Here is a 23,829-nt window from a genome sequence, read left to right as displayed (position 1 = left end):
TTAGGTCAGATGTGGAGTTTTGTTGCGAGTCTATCGATTTTTTGATGTCCCACTTCAAACGAAAAGAAGAAAAGTGTCGGCAAACACAAAATTTTCCCATAGAAACGGCTGACTTTGGAGCTGCAGCAGCAGCAGCCAAAACCATGTGGTCTTCAATATAATCATGACATTTCGAAAAATTCAAAAGCATATCGATTTTATTATGATTATTATGTACTGTTCAAGCGCGTGTTTTCCTGTAATTTTCCAGCTCGTTTTATTCGTTGGTATCATGTTAGCATATTTGACGGTTAGGCTTATCGCTGGTTGTTTTTTGTGAGCGCTCAACTGGCTCGTTTCGTCATCAACAACGTCTAATTTAACGGTTCATCAAATTTTGACATTTTGTCAAACCATTTATTTATATGCTTCAAATAACACAGTACACTTGTGCCTGCGCCAGTTGAACTTTCAATTAGAAGGAACAACCGATGATTTCGTACAGTTTTCTTTCACTGAATGTGTTCATAACCATTATTATTTCACAAATTGTGCTGTTCGCAAGGCACTTATTGATTTTGGTAGTTTTTTTTTTCGCTCTGTCTTCTTCCTATTTTTTTCGATACGGAAGTTGGCATGTGGCTGTGTCTATTGATCTGAAACACGGTTTATTTGGGTCAACTCCTGTGGTTTTCCCAATTAAGGATTATTGCTGTTGATTTCAACATTTTTGAGCATGCCGTTGTGTTGTTTTGCTTTCAATGCATCAACGGAATGTTGTTGCTGTGGATAACAGCACAAAAGTGACGACATATACGCCAAATGGTACAGTTCATTGAACTATAGCATCAATTGAACACATTTATCGGGTTTCTTTTCACATTTTGGGAGTTTCAATACTTACCATTTCTATGGCTTCGCCTGAAAATCGACAACGAGGGAGAGAAAAAATTCCGGAAAAATTACAACACGACCGAGCGTCAGAGTTCAATAAATTAATTTTCATCTTTTTATTTGTGTATATTGTAATCTGGTAATAATAGATTTTTTTTGGGGATAATATTTATATTTAAAATAGATAACACATCGATTTGATTAAAATGAATCTAGAGTTTCACATTGTTGTTGATACCTTGTTTTATGTTGTTGTTGTTTTCTTTTTTCTTTCATTAAATTCATAAATTTAAATTTCTCATTTAAATGTATGTGTATAATTTGAGTGTTTGGGTAAATTTGTTCTGTTTGTTTATTGTGTGTTTGTGTGTATTTTTTGAGCTTTTTGTTTTTCTTTGTGTCACAAAAATTTTGCGTTGATTTTCTCATAATATGTTTAATTGTCTCTGTCGTTTCTGTTGTGATGTTTGGTTGTAGTTTTGACAAACATTCACTTGACATTTACAGCACAAAATTAATTTTTCAGCTACATGCACATACAATGAGTGAGAGACAGAATGAGGGAGAGAGATACAGACTTTAGGGAAAAATCTTGGAAAATTTTCTGCTATGGGTTTTATACAATTTCAATAAACAATTTCTGTACGCTTTTCTTAGCATTAAATAAAAAAAAATAAATACTTTTGTTGTCTCGACATGAATGAAATATATGTTGATTTCGATGAATTTTGGTTTTCTTTATACACAAAAAAAAAACGTAATTGAACATTGTTAAAGCGTGGAAGGGTAATGCACGTCACCAAGCATGTTCAAAATACATTGGAAAGGGAGTTTAATGGAAGCAAATGAGCAATATAAAATGGTCGCAAGTTAGTGAGCAAATTGCTTTGCGCTTGAATGAAGGGGATTTTGGTCAATGAGCTCTTTAAATTTCATTATCACTTTTCGTACTGTGTTTTCTATTCATCATGAAGAAGAGACACACGCAAAGCGTCATATGGCCAAAAACCGGAAATTGAATTAAGTTTAGTATTTGAGTTTTATTACAAAGAAGCGTATACAAAAAAAAGTATTATATATACGACGCAGAACCAATTGAAAAACAAAACGATAAAGCCAACCAAACCAAACATCGAATTAAATTCGCTCGAGCAAAAATGCCGTTTCTTCTAGGCCTTTAAGTGGAAAACAACCAGAAATGTCATTGTTGTATTTTATAGATATTCATTTTGTCTGTTTGTGTATGTGTATGTGTATGTGTGTCTGTGTAATTTTCACATTAAACGTACACTTAAATCTAGAAAATATTGTAAATACTGTTACAAAGTTTACAAATGAAGTGGTTTTTTTGGGTAAGTGAATGAGAGCCGAACCGTGTTCCGCCACTGTGTATGTGTCATATGCCAACACATTCACGTTTATTTACTGTGTTTATCCTCCTCATACGTCACAACGGAATGAACATGATTTGTTTGTTTGTTTTTTTGCTTTGTGCCACATACCATTTTCACTTCATCTCATACAATCTTATGTATTCTTCTTCTTCGTTTTTTTTCTCATTTGTTTGCTTCTGCCATTTTTTTCATATCACTTTGCCATCACACCGTCCATCCGCATCAAGTTTAACACTGAATTTTGCAAATTGAGAATGAATATTCTAAACTTAAACGAAATGTGTTCAAAAATTAAGACAACCGAAATTCAGTACCAAACAAAAAAAAACGAAGATTTGGAAAGGAAACAAGTCAACATGAAATTAATTCAAATCAAGTGATTGCATGAAGTCGCCATTATTATCGAGCGGTTGCTTCTGATGTTGCTGCTGTTGCTGTTGTTGTTGGGCCGGATCTGTTTTTTCATTGATTTGCTGGTTCCAATCGCGTAGAAAACGTGATTTGTGTCCATTTAAGGCTTGCTGTTTTTGCAATTTCTCCTCGTGCCATGCATTTTCATCCGGACCAGCGGCGGCAAATGGATCACCAGCTTGAGCATCAAAGTCATTGTTTAAGCGCGATGTTGACGTTCGAAAGAAACGCAATCGTGATGGAACCGTTTGTTTTGTATCAATGGCGTTTGTGTCATCAAAATAGTAGTCCGACGATGGAATATTGTAAGAGGGTCGATCGTTTAATTGTGCCTCGGCGATTCTATTCAAAATCGCATTGAGATCGGAATGCTGTTGGAATGGCTCAAATCGTTCAATCCCATTGTGTCGTTCATCACCACTACTCCGTTTGCCTACATTTTTCAGTATCGCTCGGTTGATTTCAACCTGAAAGAAAAAATACACATCACAATGACTTGTTATTTTTGATTTTTTTTTTCTGTTCAAATCGGAATATAAAAACTGAATTGATAAGGAGTGTATTAAAAAAAAATCTTATCGCCCTATTTGATGTTCACGCCAAACATCTTTCCATTCAGATTCACAAAACAAATCATCCGACAGTGCGTACACTGTCCGACTGGACTAAAATTTAAGGGAGCAAAAGGAACCAATTCCGTTGATTCATGCGTAGTCGTTTTTGCGGAAACCCATAAAGTCGTTCATGGCCAAGAGTGGATATTTTTAGTTACACATAGCGCCGTCTGCTACTCAAATACACCCAATTTCATCAATCTAAACAAATATTACATCACACACCAGATGATATGTGTGCTATATTTGAACCATTGATAATGACCAACACTTATTTCTGTACATTGACGTATGAATGAATCGCTTCTTATTTTTACGATGTTATGGATTCGATTGTTGTTGGCTAATTGCGTTGCACGCAATTCCATTCAGTGAATTATTAATTTGATATTGCTTAATTTGCAACACACATTAAAATATATCGAAAACAATGCAAACTTTCAAAGGATGTTCACATTTCGTTGGACGTTGATTCACATTCAATTGGTTATTCCCATCCAAATGTAACCGGTTTTCAGTGCGGTTCGGATCGACAATGCAATAGATTCATCAAATAATGTATGCATTGCTCAAGTGGTCACACAAAATGATATTGGTTATTTTCAATTGGGTATTTTATAGCCAATAAACCGAAAAAAGGTCCTTAAAATATCAATAAATCATATTTAATATCATTCGAATGAGTCGTATCAAATCTTCCATCGATTTGTATCATTTTCCATCTGTTCAATTGGTATCAAATCTATCCACTATGCAAGTACTATCAAACCGGTATGCAAGAAATCCGATTTTCCAATGGAATATTTCATTTGAAATAATTCAATTTGCAATATCGATGGAATTATTATTGGTATGGCTGAAATGCATGGGATGTATTTGGATAACCAAATCAGCCAGCAATGGCCGGCATAAACTATGATATTTTGTATTTTATCATGGAAAAATACTTCGCAATTTAATTTCACTTTCAGTGCATGTGAACCGTGACTGGGCGTCATACACTCGTCAACCACTTTGGCAAGTGGTATAATTGAAAGCTATTGACCAAATCATGATAAAATATTTATTACTTAATTACAGGATGTTTGCTTATCACCGCGAGTTGCGTCAAACGGCACGCTAACATTTTTATTTTACTTTTTTTATCATTTTCATATCACCTTATCATTTCTATTCATTGTGCAAAATGTTGGTGCGACGTTCAAAAGGAATCCGAATTCATGTAAATGTACAGTGTACGTGCAGTCACTTCGTTTCTTGCAATTCAATTAAATTGAATTATGCATAAACTTTGAATTGAATTTTCAGCGAAAGAATTTCCGTTTTGAAGATCGCCTTGATTTCACTACGAAAAATTCGTTTGATATTCGTGCGTGAATTATGCCATTCTACGCTCCAGACAGATACGACCCGATGTGTACGCCATTGATATATTTAATCAATTTTGGTACCAAACGTGAATGCCAAAGCACTCCATCAAGACGTATAATAATAATTTACATAAAATATCACACAACAAAAGGGAGTCGCGAGCACCGATGACTTGATTTATATGCATCAATGCACATCAAATGGTTTATGACACATTAATCACACAAACAAATCAATAATTTATGATGACAATCAATGTGTTCGCGTCGACGAAATTTCGACACTTCAATTATGTTATTGTTTGGATAGGTCGTTCGTAGTGTGTCCATCGATTAGATAAATATATGTGTTGACTATTCCGTCCAAGTGATAGTCAATTGTCTATTCATTGTTATTCTAATTTAGTGTTGTCTATTTGTGTGCTTTCGTTATGCGTATCATTTCATTGGGATCAGGCCATTCATTGCAATTATCGATAGAACACAACGGAAACTATATTCAATTGGCAAAAGGAAAATCTGATTTTTCGACGCAAGAAGCTTTTTCAAGCGATTTTTCCATTGATTGAACATTTAATGCCTGCAGGCATGCAGCGTAAAATGGTTTCTGCGACGCTTTTCACGAAATGACGCAGCGTCAATGGGATATAGAACATTGAATCGCTTCAAATAATTCACCATTTTAAATAATGAGCACATAAAAGAGCGTATAAAATTAACAAGATCAGAGGGAAAAACGGTAGTGCAAAAGCGTTTATGCATTTTATATTTTCGTTAGCTCCAATCGAGGACAACTTGTGCTAGCACAAACACGGGACTGTGTTCTCCGCTCCGCATTCGATTACAAACGCGTAAATTGCTCTATATGCAACGCGATCTACTCGTTTCGCGATTTGATTGCGCCGTACTTCTTTCATCGTACGCGATTTGACACAAATCTAATCGAATTTAAATGGATGGTGGGTGGTTTTTTTTCCTTTCGTTCGCAACAGCAGAAATAATTGAAACATAAAAACATCGCGTAATGATCACCTCATCAATGTCTTTTTCTCACTCTCCCCCTCTTTCCCTCAAGGCTTCTTTGACGATATTTATTCTATGAACATGGGGTCCACATGTTTGAACAATAAATACCGAGAACTGTAATTGTATTGATTGGTACACAAAAATTGAATGTAGCAAAAAAAATTGGTTACGGAGATCAAAAACACATTCACTTAAATGCGAACCACATCAAGTAGAGCTAATTTAAAGAAAAACGTCAAGTATGTTCTGTGTGCGATAGAATTTACTTCCTCTTAGCCACAATAATATCGATTTGATATCAAAAAATGCTCGCTGTATGAGCATTGAAAAGATGTTGGGGGGAGAAAAGCGACAGTATTTGTTGAGGCATAAAATATTTACCTAGTTACGTTTCAATTGAAATCAAACGGAACAAAAAAAAATGTATTCAAATATAATGTGAGCGGGAGAGTCGAATTTCTGGAATTGGACTTTGTTCAAATTCGCCAAAATAATTTGCAGGCATGACGGATTTCGTCTGTAATCCCCAGCGTAATTGTAAAGTCTTTGGTGTTCTTGTTACTGGGGAGCACATCTAATTGATTGTGTTAATTCCCCATTTTCCGGTGACATGGTCACTAGCGTGAGTGGCTGTGTTTTTGAAGGGCGGGCCAATTAAGGTAATTGTCCTTCATTAAAAGCAATAAACATCACATTCTTCACCTTCCAGCCACAGTTAAAAGATTGTGAAACTTTTTTTTGAAATACATTGTTTTTCTCGTGTCGCAAATCCGAAGAAACTTGGACTCAAATCAAACCCACGCAATTTCGTTTTCCTTAGGCCCATCTTTATACTCATCTCTATTTTCATTAAAGTTGTAATTCGGAAAACAATCATTTGGCTTGTACAACTCAATGTGGGGATAACAAGAAATCGCAAAAATAAACATTGACTTAACGAACGATGCTGTTTCTGTTGGAAAATAATCTAAAATAAAAATCGGCTGCTTGAACTTGTACCGAGTGGATATATTGATTATGAGTTGCTTTCGTTTTCTATTTTCATTAGTCATCGTCGTTTCTATTTTCATTAGTCATCGTCTAGGAAAATGAAAAAGAAGAGAAAAACACCGACTGAAGATAAATCTAAAAATGAGATCGGAATGGATGACAAAGAAAACGAAATGCAAGGCAAGGCAAACAGCCAGCAGATTGAATATTTCCGCTCTAGAAAGTCGTTGAGTCAGCGATGCGACAAAAAGCCAAATCCCACGACGCTGCACACTGGATGATACTAATCACATATTATCACAAAGGAATCAGAATGAATGCGCACCGTTATCTTCCTTCAGCATATTATTCCCGCTGACTGCGGATGGCTTTCGTAAAATGCAATAACGTCAGTCGAATGTGTTTTGCATTAAACCTTATTTCAATGCATGTATTTGCATATCTCTGTTAAATTATCTCGTGCATTCTTATGATGTCTAAAACTGTTTACTCGCGACCGATCAAAGAACAAGGGAAAATGAAAAACGAAAGAATTCTTGTTGAATTGGTTGTGTACAGTTCAGAAAAGAAAGGAGCTCGGGTTCAACAATGGCGGTAATTTATAATCAAATATTTGCGCAGCATTTCATTTAATTGTGCTCTTGTTAAATTTCTTAGGCGCGTCAGCTCGTTCAGTGTGTATACATAAGAAATCCCCCTAAGAATCGCCTTAAATCAACTAGCAACGTGTTCGTGTGGATTTAAATTGATTGCGGTGAATTCGCCGCTTAATTTCAACATCAAGCTAATTTCGATTTGCACACCGGTTGTTTGACGTCAATCGAAAAAGAGGCACCCCAATTAGCCGAAAAAACACTTCGAGGTACTTTTGCCGATTTTACAATGCCACCACCATATTGTATCAAACGGCGGAATTAGAAAAAAAATCGCATGTTGTTGGACGAAATGCTCGTTCCTTGTTCACATATAATGGAATGAAAACAAAAAAGTATTCGAAAAATGCTTCCTTTTGACTTTAACCTTTTAAACTTTTTCGGAATTTATTTGATGCAAAGAGAGAAAAAAATGAACGAGAATTTACCTGCTTTGAATTTTCGCGCATTTGTCTTCGGGCAATTTCGAGCAACAATCGTTGTCGCAGCACATCAAGTGGATTAACAATAGAAAGTGACGGTTTTGTTCGCTTCTCTAACATGAAGTCATCCTATTGACGTGCACACAGATGCCGTATGTGATGATGCAGATATTGCGCGCAGCAGAAGAAAAAAAAAGCCACATGAAATAGAAAGAGAATAGAAATGTCATAAATCAGTGAAATACTTTGTGCCATAAAATTAGGATGCGTGGGTATGTCACAATAGTTGCTTTTCAACGGGCCCTATGAGATTGCGTCAGCGAAAATATCTCTCCAAACAAAACGATGGTGCTTTTTTCGGTTGAAATAAACAACCACGAAATTTGCTATCTGCTGCCCCCATGCACAAAACAAAAAGACACACGCAATTCAATTAAAATGTAATTAAATTGAAGATTAAATCGTTGGAGCATCGCCTCAGTTTGTACTTACGAAAAACCCGCATTGGCAATCATGCAAATGCACTTGTGGCTGGCACGTATTTAAATATTTATGACCATATGCAACACTTCCACTTCCGTTCATTCCGAATTGGTTTTGAGTGTAAACAACAACAACAATAGCAACAACAACGACCACATATGTTGACCTGTGGAAATTGTTTTTCCATCGACGCTTCCGTTCACATTCTTCGTAAAATCGCAATTTGAACGTGAGAGCGTAGAAACTCAAATTCTCAGAAACGTATGCCTCAGCATCAAAAGCACCCTCATATGTTGGATCATTTTCAGTTGAGCCACTTTTTGCCAAAGCATATCTCAAGGATAACCCATCGTCAAGCATGTGCCAACCCGATCGAAGATTAATGAAAATATTTTCGTATAATTTCATGCAGAACTCTTCTTACCCGAAAGCCAAATGGTGTGTTATCTAAACGTCGATATTTTGCTAATGGTGGAGGTGCATAAACACATTCACTTGCCGTTATTAGTGTGATGGTCAGTAGCGATAGAAGCCACAGCGTGGCTACCATATTTTCTGTAAAAGAAAGAGAGAGAGAGAGAGAGAGCAAAAGAGAAATAGATTTAATTATTTAATTCATTAAACCACACTGACATCAGATACTTTAATCTGCAATCTGTTTATAATATACATATTAAATCAGATGGTGCTGGGTGTGAACATAATTTACACCAGTTCTGTATTTAATTTTCTCAAAATGAAAACTGACGACTATACTCTGTTGATAGACTTTACTCTAAGGAAGTTTCAAGTCAAGCGACTTGAAACAGTGCTACGTCATAAATCACAACCGTTGCTCGAGCATAGTAGTTATGTTGAAAATTAAGGCAACACTTTGGTTGTTCTGAGCGGTGTTGTTCTGCAAACTTTTTAATAGTGCTTGAGGTAAGGTGATTGATGGAAAATGATAAAATAGCTACTTTTCGCAGTGTGAATGGCTTGTGCTAAAGCCATTCTGCCATTGCATAATGGGAGAAAAAATAACAGTCCTGTTACAGAAATCATAAAAGTTGATTGAATTTCAGCAGCCAAAGAAATGGCTCGGATATTGAGATGTTAACAAAGAAATTCATCTCGATTACCGGGTGAATGCATAAAAATATTTTTTTAAATTTTCATTTGGAAAATTGAAAAAGCGCAGGTTTTTGCGGAAAGAAAACCTAATTTCCTCGTGAAAACTCGTTTATGGCATACTATTGAAAATTGCGAATGGTGCTGATTATGTGTGTGGGCATGGAAATAGTTTTTCTAATGGAAAATTCCATTTAACAAATGAATACATATCTGGCTTCACCGCCAACCGCCAGAACAATATAATCTTCAATTTCTGCACTACACATCTGTTGTTAAAATGTCAGAAATGGCACGTGTACATGAGCTCGATTTGACGAAATAATAGGCTGCTGTACAATTGAACCCGTGAGCATAAAAACGACTTATTAAACAATCGCCGAACAAAACGATACAAGAAAAAACTACCGAACAAAACGTACCACAGCGGTGTAGCACAGCGGAGTTTCGTTTTGAACGGTACCGTCCTGCTGTGTTACGATTTTAACGTGTGTTTTGTTTGGTAGTTTTTTCTTGTATCGTTTTGTTCGGCGATTGTTCAATAAGTCGTTTTTATGCTCACGGGTTCAATTATATATGCGGTGCAGACATCATTCAAAATGTTCAGTTCAAAAGTGATTTCCACGAATTAAACCGCCAAAACGTTGATGTTCATTAAACTTGTTGGCAATATTTTCCGCAAATAAAACTGCCAAATGCAGATTAATGTAAGCCTATTGTTATTCAACCGATTCGGGAAAATTTAAATAGAAAATAGTTTTGTGCAAATCAAATAACACATGTGACGAACAATCGCAACATTATCCTGTTCACCGCGAACCTGTTTCAATTAGTTCTATTTGCTTAGAACAACAAGCAAAATATGTTGCTCTGCACAACAGTTCCGAATAAGTTTCAAGCCATCTGCTGCGAATTATTCGCATATAAACCCGTGCTCAAATCGATTCACGATACATATTCAAGCTCATAAATTCGTCAGCGCGCTCACATCAGTTTTTCCACTCTCGGCTCTGGCACATTGCTGCAGCGCACACGATTCGCTGGCAAATACGAGTTTCAAACCGAATGCAAGCAACAAGTTCTGAATATACCGGGAAACCAGAACAGTGTAACGTAAATGGGTTTCGAGGTAGAGCTCATGATTTAGCAGCATAAAATATTATCCTTAAATCACCGAACAATTCAACTCAAGGTCGACAAAATGTGCCAAACCATTTCAATTGGATGATTTTAATTGCAGTTTTATCGACGGCAAATTGCAACGCAAATGGCAGAGCATGCATGAACGGTGTATTTATTTGCTCATTTCTGCAACATTCGGTAGAGCATCGAAATGCTACCAGTTTGTTTGAAATGTTAGTAGTTTTATTCGGTTTTTGGTTTCGTGGAACAGATGCAACTTTTCAAATTATGAAATAAATTATTGTTGATTTAGGTTTTGGGTTCGCATTTGTTGCGAATAAAATGCGTTCAAACGCTTTAGATCGGTTAAAATGACGTTTAAGCGACAAAGTTTCTGAAAAATATTGATTTAGCTAAATAATTAAGGAATGAAGGGTATTTGTAAAATATGTACGTTTTGATTCTGAATAACGTTTTCCCATCATTTCACCGAACCGCACCGTACCACTAACTTAAGTCAGTACAAACTTTGTGATGTACAATTTCGGATATTCTTCAGCAAAAAGCTCTTCTACTCCGCATCAAAAGCTTACACGGTGCACAGCAATTCGAACTAAGCTTACAGGCACTCACTGCTTTAGACAAAATTGTACTATATATTTCATTTGAACAGAGTTGACAGTGTCAACTTGACACAAGCACATATTGGGATTAAATGCTTATTTCCCACTGTTGACACAATCCAATGTCATGAACCACTCAATCAGACAAGTGCACGTGTGCCGTTCACCGCAAATCCAATCAATTGTTTGCAAGCCCAGTTCACATCCGTATACATTGTTTTATGTTCCCATTTGTTTAACTCAAAAGCATTAACAGTAAATAATTTGCTTTAAAAAACAAGGGAGAGGGATAAAAAATGCACAGTCATTTTTGATGTCTAAGTCACTTCCGAAAATATCGAGTTTAAAAATAGTGAATTTCAGTGATGCGGCTTTTCAGCACATAAGACCAAGCAATGAGTTGACGTGCATGTCAACCTGTGTATTAAAAGCGATTTATTCGCACCAAAGTGTATGGATCTATCAATAGAATGTATTATGCAGTTTAGTAACCTACATAAAAGTGGGCTAGAGCGATGTGACGCACCATCGGATGGAGATAGAAATGGCATGTCTCAACTTGGGACTCTCAAGCAAGGGAAAATTGATCCGTATTTAGCCGAATAACAGGCATTTGTTTACACATTCGAATTCCCACTAACTTGAAACATGGGAATGCATTATGGAAATTCCACATTTTATGAGGAAACGTCTATAAATAAGTATACAATGACACGAATTATTTTCGTTACATTTCTCATGCTTCGAATCACTCTTTGTCAAGCGAAAGCGTTTCCAAGCAGAAGGAAGATTGTGTGCATATTATGAGTTTCATTTGTGAAATTCCGAAAATTTATACGCAAATACCGTTGACTTTGAGTATATTGAGTGCAATAAATACATTAGCTTGGAAAATTGAACGAACACATTTTCGAATAAACCATTTGCAAATTGAATGTATGAGTGTTTTTGCTGTAAATTTCAATATTAAACGCCTGTCTATGAATTTGGGGAATTTAGGCGAAAAAAAAAATTGCAAGCTGTTTATCACATAACTTAATATGATTTCATTATTCTGAGCTTTTTTTCATTTTCTGCTCCTTTACAACAACTCGGAAAAGGTAGCTAATTCATACGAAAACTTTTTCTATTAAAATTCATTGTATGGTGCCAAATATACATGTCCCAATATTTTTTGGAAGTATTTTTCCACCAAAGGTTGCGGCTCAGAGGCTTAAGCACTTTGCCCATTTCAATTCGCTGTAACGTTCAATCTTCAGGTGTTGATACCCACCATTGTGGATATTTAGTTAATTTAGCGATAAACATTCTTTAGCATTTCGCTGGAATTTTCTTTTACTATTTGCCGTTGGTGTGATTACTTAGCTACCAGTGGGATTGGACCAAACATTATGTGACAAAGATATATTTACACAATTTTATTCGAGGTCATGCCATTCGGCCTCTCTAATTTTCCGTTCATATTCGCGTGAATAGTCTCTTAGGCAATGAAATCCCATTTGAAATTAGAGAAAATGTGAAAAATATTTAGTAATAATTTTCGGTGGGCAAACATTTTTTTTTCTTGGATTCAGAAGTTCAAACAGAATCAAGCATCGGCTGTTGCAATGTTTGTTCCGACAAAATCGTTCCGGGGCAGAAAAAAAAGTTTCGTTTCGATGTTGATTGAGCGAACCATTTGTTTGGCAAATAAAATTCATGACCAATGTTTACGAGAGTTTGAATTATGTAGGCGATATAAAAATGAATCTAAACCAATGATAAGGTCATAAATGAAATCTTTATCATAGTGGGTTTTAGTGGGTCAAAATTGTGTGGTATACGGTACTTCATTCAATTCGGCATACACCAAGTACCAGCGTGCGATTTTTTTTTTCTTCTCGCTTTGGTGTTTGAAAATTCATTCACATGAACATGTTGCGGAGTTTTGCGTCAATTTTTATTGCATTATTTATGGAACCATTACGATTTTCTCGATATGGGTGCGGGTAAAATCCGAAATATTTCAGTATTTGTTTTCGCTGACACGGACGCATTAAGACAAAACAACTTATTTAGATTTTTTTTTCGTTGACCAAAACACAATGATGACTAAGAATAGCCCGTGTATATACGGCTAGTAAAAATCTCTGTCCTGAAGGCCACATGAAGGGTACCATAAGCCCGGTTTATGATTGCTTATAGAAATAAACGCAAATGTATTTATTACATCGTCAATTGTTTTCGGGGCCCGATTTATTGATTTCCATACGGTCATTCTTCCTTGTGAATATCATTCGGCCATAAACGAATAATCTGACTGTGCATGGTGCAATTCATAAGCTGTCATGCCGCTATATTCAATTCATTGGTGCAAGTCGTTTGACTTTATGGCCAAATATCAATTAACAGTAAACAATATTTTGTTCAGCATTTCCCTTTTCTCGTGTCGAACGAAATTATTTAATTAAGATCAATGTTTACGCAGAAAATTTCCCTCTATTGACACTTGCGCAATCTACGGAAATTAAAATGTGAATGGGGTAGAGTTGAAAAAACACAAGGGTTAACAACAATGTCTTAATAATGAAAGTTTTTGCGTAGGTCGCTGAATAGCATCGACGAATCGCTTCGATTGCCAAGTGTGAAAGTCATCACAATTTGATCCCAATAAAATATTCGCGTGCACGAAGAGCAAATAAATATGAACTATGAAAGTGAAAGACATAAGCTCCACAAACGATGAGCGACTGCTTTCGCTCCCATCGAAATGCCATTAGCTATTTTAATCCCGACACTTTTCATTTCACTTTCATTTTACACACGCTTATTTCCCAATACACCACCAATTTCTCTCTACGTATTGTGATTAGTTTCGGCGACATTTTTTTTCCATTGCTTTCCGAATCGAAATTATTTTGCAATTTCTGTTTCATCATCTGTAATTCCCTAATCGGCTTTGATGTAGGCTCTGGACGCCCATTTCCAAATCAATTTCTATTCACGTTTTAACTTTAACTGAAAATTCAAATTCGTTGAAAACCAACCGAATATCGCGCGAGTGGGATTTTCTAAGAAGACATTTTGATTAAATCCTGATTCAACTTTCCATTCGGAGCATAACGAATAATCTCAACGGCGATTTTATCAACAATATATATTTTTTAAAGAAGATTATTTGTTTATCTTTTGATTTTTTTTTTCGAGCAAAAAAATCCATTCGAACATTATCTTTATAAGTAAACCACATTGATGTTATCGTTTGCGCTTCAATAAAGCGTTTCTTTTGTTGGATTTTCTTTTCTGCAGACAGTCTGCTTTGGATCATAATATTAATCGATTTGACATCCGTCTGAAAAGTTGCTTGTGCACACAGTTCGAATTTTACGATGAAAACGTATCTCGTTGAGATGCTTTGAATATCGCGGGCGTAGCTTCGATCTCATTGGCAATTATAGCAATTCATTTTTATTAGTCATCGTTTGTCTGACATCAGTATAATAATTGTATAAGATGCTAAATCCAAGAACGATAAGGACACATAGTTAATGAATGTTCAATAAAGTGACAGTATCAACCAGAACATTAAATAATTACATGCAATTTTTCTAAGAGCATGACGACTTTTTTCTCCTTCATGTTGTCAACAGTTCCAGACAGTGATGCAAAAAAGTTCCAGAGATGAAAAAAAAGAAGAAAAAAAGGCGAAAATAAGCAATGGAAAAAGTTTCTTTTCCTCCAATAACTTTATGATCCAAAGACAGAAAAAACAACGTTGGTGCAATTATGTGTCGTTTCCGTACAAGCTGTTGTTTTTTCTTATCTATAGAATTGTTATTGTACAACAATTTGTTGTGTCATTGTCAACGCTATAGCGTTTCAATACAAATTGTTTGATTTTTTTACTTGTCACGATTATTCACGAAACATTTGCTACCACACCAGCTGAATGATACGACATTATGCTACAAGGCAAAGCATGAATAAATTGTACGTGCAAAAACAATGAGCAAAACATGGAGCGGAAATTCTATCACATAATGTCTCGCCGAATCGATACCATCCTTTTGGCGAATAATTTATCGTGTTTGGCTGACATTAAATTTGGTGAATTGGATTCATGTTTATGTCTTTGTTCGCACGAATATCATTTAATTCACATTATTCTTGGTCAATTTAGTCTTTGCCTTGAAATGTGCTCCAAATGTGACATTTGATATAGATAAGTTTGATTGTGGAATTCGGAATTTCTCTGCCAAACCGATATTATTGAGATGAAAACCTTCGCCTACACAGGCTTTGTTATGCGCTAAATCCATCACGCTGAATAAATTCATGCGATAGATTTATGCGATAAATGTGTTGTGCTCGCTTTGCGGTGAACGAAGTCTGTTGCTCTTCAGTTGTCTACGCATGAACGTTCATGCTTTGCAGTGAACGCATCGCTAAGCGATAGTGAAGAGCAACAGACCTCGTTCACCGCAAAGCGAGCGCATTACATTTATCGCATAAATCTATCGCATGAATTTATTCAGCGTGATGGATTTAGCGCATAACAAAGCCTGCGCCGACATTAAAGACCAACGTTTTGTGGCTGTGAATGTTCACAAACATTTCCTTTGAAGAAATTTACATGTTTCATCGGATAGCTGACGTTCTTTGTTATTTTTCTCGATTTTTATCCTACAACATACATTCAAAGCAATTGTGATTCGGAATTTGTATTCAATACTCATAATTTAGCTGGAATTTCTGGCAACATTTTCCACGTCTCAGAAATGCTCCATTTGTCGACTTAAGATTGGAAGACGACGGCTATTGAAATATCGTATACTGCGGCAACACAAGTTGAAAATTATCGTGTGATAATTATGCGATAACTGCCTTATGTGTTGGAAACATTGATCTTTACAGTGTAGCCCGTTCGTGTTCTATTTGATTGATGATTTTGATACATCTAAAAACATCTGATTCAAATGCCAAGCATAAAAGGGAGAGACTCTTTCGATGAAATCCTTATTGATAAAGATGATTTTCTATCAAAATCCGCTGTGTCAAATGCAGATAACGTTTTAACAACTCATATTTCGCTGAATTTAAAATCAATTTCAGAATTTACGTTAGAATAATAATGAGGCGCTGTTGGCTCCATTCGTAGGAATTTTAATGGGTTGATTGCGCTGCAATCGATAGTTGCATGAGTTTTTGATTAATTATCTAGCTGGAGGCTATTTTGGAACAAGAAAAGTTATTTTTGCATAAATGGATGAAATTTGCCTATTGTAAATAGTCTTGATTCCTTATTGACCGGCTTATCATATTTAAATTATTTTTCCTTATTCTCGCCTTTTATCTCTTATAATGTTGAACGTAATAAGATCAAGTGGTATTCTATAAGTAGAGATAAAATCAAAACCGTATCAGTTGATTGAATTCTTTTTTCAACAATTCAGCGCCAAATGATTTCATCACAGAAAACCAAAAATAGTTTTGAACGGTATCATTGTAGCGATTGTTGATGGGATTCTTGTTAATGCATAAAATGATGTTTCAAACAAGTGCTCCATTAAATCATGAAATGGATAACGTGCTTCATGTAATATTCAAATCGATTTTTTTCCGATATTGTGGAAAGTGTTTCACACACATGTCGCGGCGCATCGAGCGAGAAAATGTATTTTTGATGATGTTATAATTTGCCCGACATTCGATAATAGCGAAAAAATCAATCGTTACCTAGTATATTTGTTTGATGTCTCCGATGACGACTTCTCATATGTTCTTTTAATGATGAATTAAATTCAACAGCGAGAACATGATAATGGTCATAATTAAACCGTACCGTTCGAATTGATTTTCCATTACCGTTGTTTGGCTACTGTTGAAATGATCATGTTTGGACAAATGTGTGCTTTGGAAATGGGGAGCCGAGATATATTGCTAACGATCGTAGTAAGTAAAACAACAGCAATTTCCAAAAGAATCCACCGTAATTAAAACAATGTTGTACGGCAATTACCGTTTGTATTATATAGCAATATTGAAAAAAATGTTGCAGAGATTGGACGAAAATTCCATGATTTTTGGATGTCGAAATAGAATGTTTCGTAAATATTTCATTACGCCCAAGCGTTCATTTCCATGCGTTTGTACTTGGAGCTGATTGGCAATGGCACAGAACTAGTGTATGTAGACGCACTTACATGAAACAAATTGATGCAGTCTCCGTGAGTCAATCTGCTGACCAATCGCTTTCGACGAAAGCGTGCTCCGGTGCCACAAACGCATTACATTTTATGTGTTTCACAAGTTTGGCAGAACAAACGTTTGGTGCAACGTTATAAGAACCATGACGATCTCTCACCGATTTCATATTTTTCGCACGTATTTGACGGTAATTTAATAACAATCATCAGATTTCGATGACTTTTGCCCACCTTTTTTTCTCACTCTCACCCAGTTGTTGTTTGTTCTGAGTTTTTTTTTCAAGCATCCACATAAATTTGCATTCGTTAACATTACACCACACGAGAGTGGATGGAATAAAAATCGAGCAGAAGAAGGGAAAAAATGGTTGATTCAATTTTTTTCATTCTCAAATTGGCTATAAAAGCACCTGAGGTTAATTATTTTGAAGCGATTCCGCACAAATTGACGCTATCTCAAATGCACAGTAATTCATATAATGTTTTTTTCGGTTTTTGCTCTTTTGTTTATCTTTTTCTTAAACGCTGAACCATCGAAATAATATTCCCTCGAGCGTATTTCTCTGTTTGCCAGCACTCGACATGAGTTACTCGACCCGAATATTGTTCGGCGAAGCAGCAGTTGCGTAGGTAAAAGTGACGTTTAGAAAGAAAAAGAACAAGGATTCATGAAAAATTCATGCCACGACGCTTCTAATGAATGTCATAACACGTCCAGAGTGAACGAAAATATTGCCAAAGTTATCTAGCTCATCGCGATTGATCAAATGTTTGTGAGACGTCTCGAATATGCATACTGTCGTTTTGACTTATGTTCCATTTCATTTTCGTACGTATTTGATTTGTTGAATGTCGTATCGAGGGTGTCGTACGCTTGAGGCTATGGTTTGCTATTACATATGTAAAGAATGTCTGAATCTTGTATAATTGACTATGGTAATCTTGATTGAATAAACCTTGGTAATCTTTAATCTTGGTTTTTCTTAACCAAATTCCCAATAAATCAATCGAAACACATCAATTCAATGCTTCAAGTGTAACGTGAGAAGAAAGTGGATCTGGAGTATGGATTATGGATACGAATGTGACATTGTATGGTGTGACCCTGACGCTGAACTAATAAAATAGTTGGATTTTCAAACAATGGTTCAAGTGGTCGTTCAGCCAATTTCAAATGATCAAATTCGATTTCCTAAGTGCATTCTATTGAATTCTCCCGAAATTATGAACACAATTACACACATCAATAGAAAGGACTGTGGCCAAACTACCGTTTTGTTTTGACCACGTTAACAAATCTAATCAAGTCGGTGATTTTCTTGGCAAACGATTTTGTAAGTTTTTTTCCTTTTCTCTCTCTCTCTCTCTCTCTTCTGCTATAACAGTGTCGAGCATACAGTTCCCTCGAGAATACGAATATGCTTGAGTTTGTTCAATGTATTTTCTCGGTAAAGAAAAAAAAACAGCATTACTTGGAACATCGACTTATTCCACGTTTTACACTTTTGTCGCCATCGAATCCGTGCGAGATAAATTGTCGGATTATTCCACTTCAAACAATCAACGAACTCTTTTCTGTCGTACAATAAATTTTATTGATCAATTCTATCAACGACATGACTTTCTAAACATGAAAGAAATGTATAGAATTGGTGACTTGAGTGAACATGAAAGTTGCTTTTATTATTCGATTTCCATAATTCAATAACTAGAGATGTGAACAATCGAATCATATTTGCTAACTTAAGTCAATTCGTGGTGTACGTGTGCAGTTTAAAAGTTTGTAAAGGTCGAAAACGACGATGTGAAACTGAGAAAAATCCATATTCAAATGAACGTGTACTTCGGTACTTGTTCTTGTTCTCTCTATGATTCGAATGCTTCAATCATTCTTGTGTTCAGCGAATGAATCTTTTCACTTTATTTTTCCGAATAATATTGGCTTTAAATGCATAGATATTCAAATATAGAAATCCAGAACCACTATGATCTGAATATGAATCTTCTGCGACCAAATCATTCAAACCGGGTGCAAATTCTTCTGTTCTTTTTTTCTATTTTAGCGAATTTTTTTTCGGATTTAACCTTGGTATTTTCTCTGGCAAAACAAAATCAAACCAAAAATTTGCCCACGATTCGCTGATGTGAAGCGAATGAAATTCTTTTAGGAAAATACCGTATCTGCATAAGTTCGGACGAGAAGATGCGTGTGATTTGGAAAAACTGAGTAGGAGTCGAAAATGTGATATTTTTTTGTGTCTGTCAATTCTTCCGGTTGGCTGCACCGTGACAACAAACAAGAAATCGCTTTGAAATTGAAAGGCTAATGAGAAATTACGCAAAATTTCGTTCGATGCCGTGCCTATCTGTAGTTAAGGCAATAAAGTTACATTTGAATTAAAAATGAGCCAAATGTTTGGGGCACATATACCATGGGCTAACTTTTCAATTAACATGAACTCTAATCTGAATTTATTGGCAAACTTGATTATCATTTAAGTCAAAAAGAAGTTTTGTTTGCAAAATATCATGCTAACTTGATACTGAAAAGGTATCATCTGTAGGACACAAACATACATACAATCCAAACCGGTGTGACACGCGATTGGCTCACTTTAATTTTGATCGAGTGTAGAATACACAGTGTATCAATACAAATTGAATATTTACAAGCGGAAAAGGACAATAAAATGCTTCTGGAACGAAGCGAAAGTAGAAATGGCACGTTTTTCCACTTTGAGCACGCTAAATGTGTCATTCCACCCTCGTTAAATGCGATGAATCAATTAAAATATTGATGGACCTATTCCAATGACTCATTTAATATTCCACCAAAATGTCAGCGATTTTTTCTTCGAAAAATGAAGTAAATGTAATCTATTTGAATGTGTTCAATTAAAAATGAATATAAAAGCATTGAATTGACTGGCACTTAGCAATAATTGAGTACTTGTAGGAATAAATAAAAGCGATTTAAAACTTGTTTAAGCATTTCCTTTTCCATCACCAAGTGGATGGCACAGGTAAAACATCAATTGGCATTTCAATGGAAATGAAAAGAAAAATGGAATCGGCCCTTAACTGTTGCTTATCGTTAAACAGATGACGTACTTGCGAAAGCAAGCAAGCAGAAGAAACAAAACGCAAAAGGAATGCCAAACAAAATCAAAATGATTTGAGACCGTCTCAAGAGCAGACAACAATGTAATCGAATCTTATGATGTTTTGAATAAATGTTAATTTAACTTGTTTCGGGCTACTATTTTTCCAGCTATATATTCCAATTTCCCAATTCGAATATCGATTGGCTAGTACAATTTATACGAAATTGTATTCAAATCGCGTGCATTGGAATCAAATAAATAGCATATTATTTGGTTTGGCCTTTGTGATTGGTATTAAGATAAAGGATATCATGGCTATGTCGTTGGATTTTCGAAACGGGTTTTGGTGGATATGCAAAAGAATTCAAACAATTCCATGTGTAAAATGGAATATGGTAGGATGCTGTCACACTATGCAGAGTAGCCGCCATTCATTCCATTTTGTTTAAGCCGTTGGTGTACGGCGTTCGTCATAAAATTGTTCTTGACATATTTGAACCCACCAATCTAATAAAAGAAACTACATATAAAGAGATTACTTTTTACGTTCGGGGCTTTTGTTTGCGTAGGTAGCTTTAGACCACCATAAACGCGGGTTGTGCGAAAAATGTATATTTTATAGACAAGACAACCAAAAACCAAATTCCTTCTATTTCATTTGGTCAAAATATTTTGATCTTTTAACCATCAACCAAATCGAATCAAAAAAACACCCCAATCGGTTGTGTAACCAGTCATTCAATTGAATGAACCGAAGTTCACCTCAAAATGAGGTCTACAACATTTTGGTAAATCATATTTATTTGTTGTTTCACATCATTTATTGGCCAAAACGAGCCCATTGTGTGTGTGTGTGTGGCATTTTGGGTCTCACGAATAAAAGGCATTTGATTCATCATTCAAACGGTGTCTTGACGCCAATTTAAGTGCTGTTGATAGGCTGACTTCAAGCTAAAAATAATCAGAAATTCAAAAGGACTTTAGGGGCGATGCCATCCATGAAAGTCATCGGATTCGATTTGGAAATGGACTAGCAGGCTATGTTGTGTTTTCTTCGAATTGGGGGAGAAATGATTGTACAGTTTGTGTACGAGCATATATTGAACTAAGGTGGTAATGAATATGTGATGGTCCAACAGGTAATTAGAAGGCTTTTATTCGAATGATTTATTTAATCGACATTAATCGCGTTCTTAATCCAATATAGTTGTGTTTCTTGTTTGATTTATCGAAAGGAAAAAACGCGTTAGCATTCGAATAAAATGGCTCACTTTTTGATTAATTTTTGTGAAGCTTTTTATAAGCCTCTTTCCCCCCTGAACAGAATAATGGTTGTAATTTAGCCGACAAACAACAAAAACGAACAACTGAACTAATTACATTTTATCAAACAGACAATTAGATTTATCTGCTTCTATGCACATTCTAATTGTTATTTCGAATTTGTTTGCACTTTTTCCACGTCACGCACTTCGACGTTGTGCCTGGCTGAATGATGTGTTTGGTATCGTGTTTAATGGCTTTCAACGCTGTCGTTTTCAACAGCAGCATTTTAATTACAAAATAGCATTTCATATATTAAATAGAAGTATCCGTGAAGAAAGCCAATGAAAACATTGCAACAAGTAATCGTTTTGTGCCTCTCTTTTTCTTTTATTTTTTTTTTGTGGAGGAGGAGGATATTCAATAATCGCAATGGAAAATGAAATTGTCAGAAACATGAGTCGAATGCATTAATAAATAAATAGCTCTAGCATGCAATCGAATTATAAATAGCCAATTGATTTTGATTTCTCACGAGAATTGCTACCATTTTTTGATTTGAAGTCGGTTGAATGGTTCTTCTGTTTCCACGGTAATGTTACCTGCATTTTTCTCGAAAAGGAAAACAGAATCCACATGTTCATCGCATTTAATTTGCAATCCACAAATAGTTTGAATACAATCGTTAAAATACTTGCGAAAAATTTCCGTTTCAAAAATTATCAACTCAAAAGCAAAACTTTGTTTGGCAAAAATATGAATTTTCGGAATGGAGAGAAATACCAACATAGTTTGCATAAAGAATCCTATGAATTTCAACACAGAGAGACAGAGTTAAAGTGAGAGAGGAAGAGAATGAGTATGAAAACCAAAGTTGCGTTTCAGTTGAAGTGAACGTTTGCAATTTGGTATTAAATGAAAGGCACTAACCTTTTCTATGTGTAACCATCATTATGCCAAAAAGAGGGATATATGCAAATCACACAGTCAGCTACAAAGCTTTCAACTTTCAACGAAAAAAAAATTGTTCGCACTGATGAATGACAACACAAATCCGTCGTCAGCAGTCACGTATCAGAAGTTTTTTTTTTGCTTGTTGTTGCGTACCGAACGGTTAAACGGTTGTAAATGCACACGTAATTTAAATAGCTCAACAGCAGTCACTCTCACTCTAGATATTAATCTCACTGTTTTATTGGAAAATTATCAATTTTTCTTCGGCCAATTTATGAATATTAGTTGTGTTCGGTCGTTTTTTCTGTTCTTTTTTTTTCTTCTACATTGCCCGTATAAACGTGACGTGTATTTTCAAATCACAGCAAAAATTATCGATTAGATAAAAAAAGAGCGGTGCCGTCTCTAATTATCACCGGCTCAATAATCATACGAGGGTATATTTAATCAGCCGTAGGTATTGATCTGTGTATCGCGTATCTCGTGAAAGTTCAAAGAGGGCAAATATACGCTGATATCCTGATGCGCTCACGTTGACCAAACAAAAATAAATATTTATATTCTAATCGCGGCAACAACAATTCGTTGGAAATGCTCAATCGGAAGATTTTATTGTCTTAGGCAACAATATCAACGTAACAACAAAAATTACGTTCTATTCAATTGTAACCGCTTTGGAATTTTGAATAAATTCAGAAGAGAGAGTGTGTGTGTGTGTGTGTATGATAATACCTTTAGGAGCAAAAAATGGAAAAGAAAATTTATTGTATTAATAAGTCGAATGAATGAAAACTCACTGCAGTATTTCTTTTCTTTTTCTTCCTGAATATTTCTGATCAAAAAATTCCGAGTGGCATTAAGATGCTTGCTTTATTTTTCAGCGTATAGCAAAAAAAAAACGATTTTTTCGCACTCTATTTCGAAGTTGTACAAATTTTGAAAAATATGAAGAAAAATCCAGGAAAAAAATTATACACAAAAATAATAGTGTGTAATCGATTACAGAAAATAAAATGAGCAACAAACAAACGAAAATCAACACCGATAAATATTTTATTTCACCTCGTTGTATTTTTGCACTGCACCAAAAAATCACAGAAATAAAAGTTATTTCGTCCGTATATTATACACAACGGAACACTGCTTAACGCCTTTCTTGTACTTTATTCAACAAGTTGTTTTTAGTTCAATGTTTCACGAACAAATCACCATATTTTCGTCGTGCGTATTCC

At 35.4% G+C, this 23,829-nt stretch overlaps 1 protein-coding gene across 3 annotated transcripts; it reads right to left on the bottom strand.

Moving 5' to 3' along the window:
• Positions 1-959: 959 nt before the first annotated feature.
• LOC129572442 (uncharacterized) lies at positions 960-23,829 on the bottom strand. 3 transcript variants are annotated; one of them, XM_055452412.1, is made up of 5 exons: positions 23,660-23,829; positions 22,574-23,329; positions 8,661-8,791; positions 7,760-7,882; positions 960-3,145 (listed from the first exon to the last, which is right to left on the bottom strand). In XM_055452412.1, the coding sequence occupies exons 2-5, from the start codon at positions 22,593-22,595 to the stop codon at positions 2,630-2,632; spliced, it is 792 nt and encodes a 263-aa protein (XP_055308387.1). In that variant the 5' UTR covers positions 22,596-23,329; positions 23,660-23,829; the 3' UTR covers positions 960-2,629. The 3 variants fall into 3 exon arrangements, with proteins under 3 accessions (XP_055308387.1, XP_055308393.1, XP_055308398.1); XM_055452418.1 differs by lacking the exon at positions 22,574-23,329 and having other exon boundaries at positions 23,660-23,812; XM_055452423.1 differs by lacking the exons at positions 22,574-23,329; positions 23,660-23,829 and adding an exon at positions 23,395-23,398.

Source organism: Sitodiplosis mosellana, unplaced genomic scaffold (assembly GCF_009176505.1).
Source record: "Sitodiplosis mosellana isolate CC-2019 unplaced genomic scaffold, AAFC_SMos_1.0 Smas_scaffold_1, whole genome shotgun sequence".
In the NCBI taxonomy this organism is placed as follows: domain Eukaryota; kingdom Metazoa; phylum Arthropoda; class Insecta; order Diptera; family Cecidomyiidae; genus Sitodiplosis; species Sitodiplosis mosellana.
The sequence above is the reverse complement of the archived record's forward strand: the minus strand, read 5'-3'. Positions and strand labels throughout refer to the sequence as shown.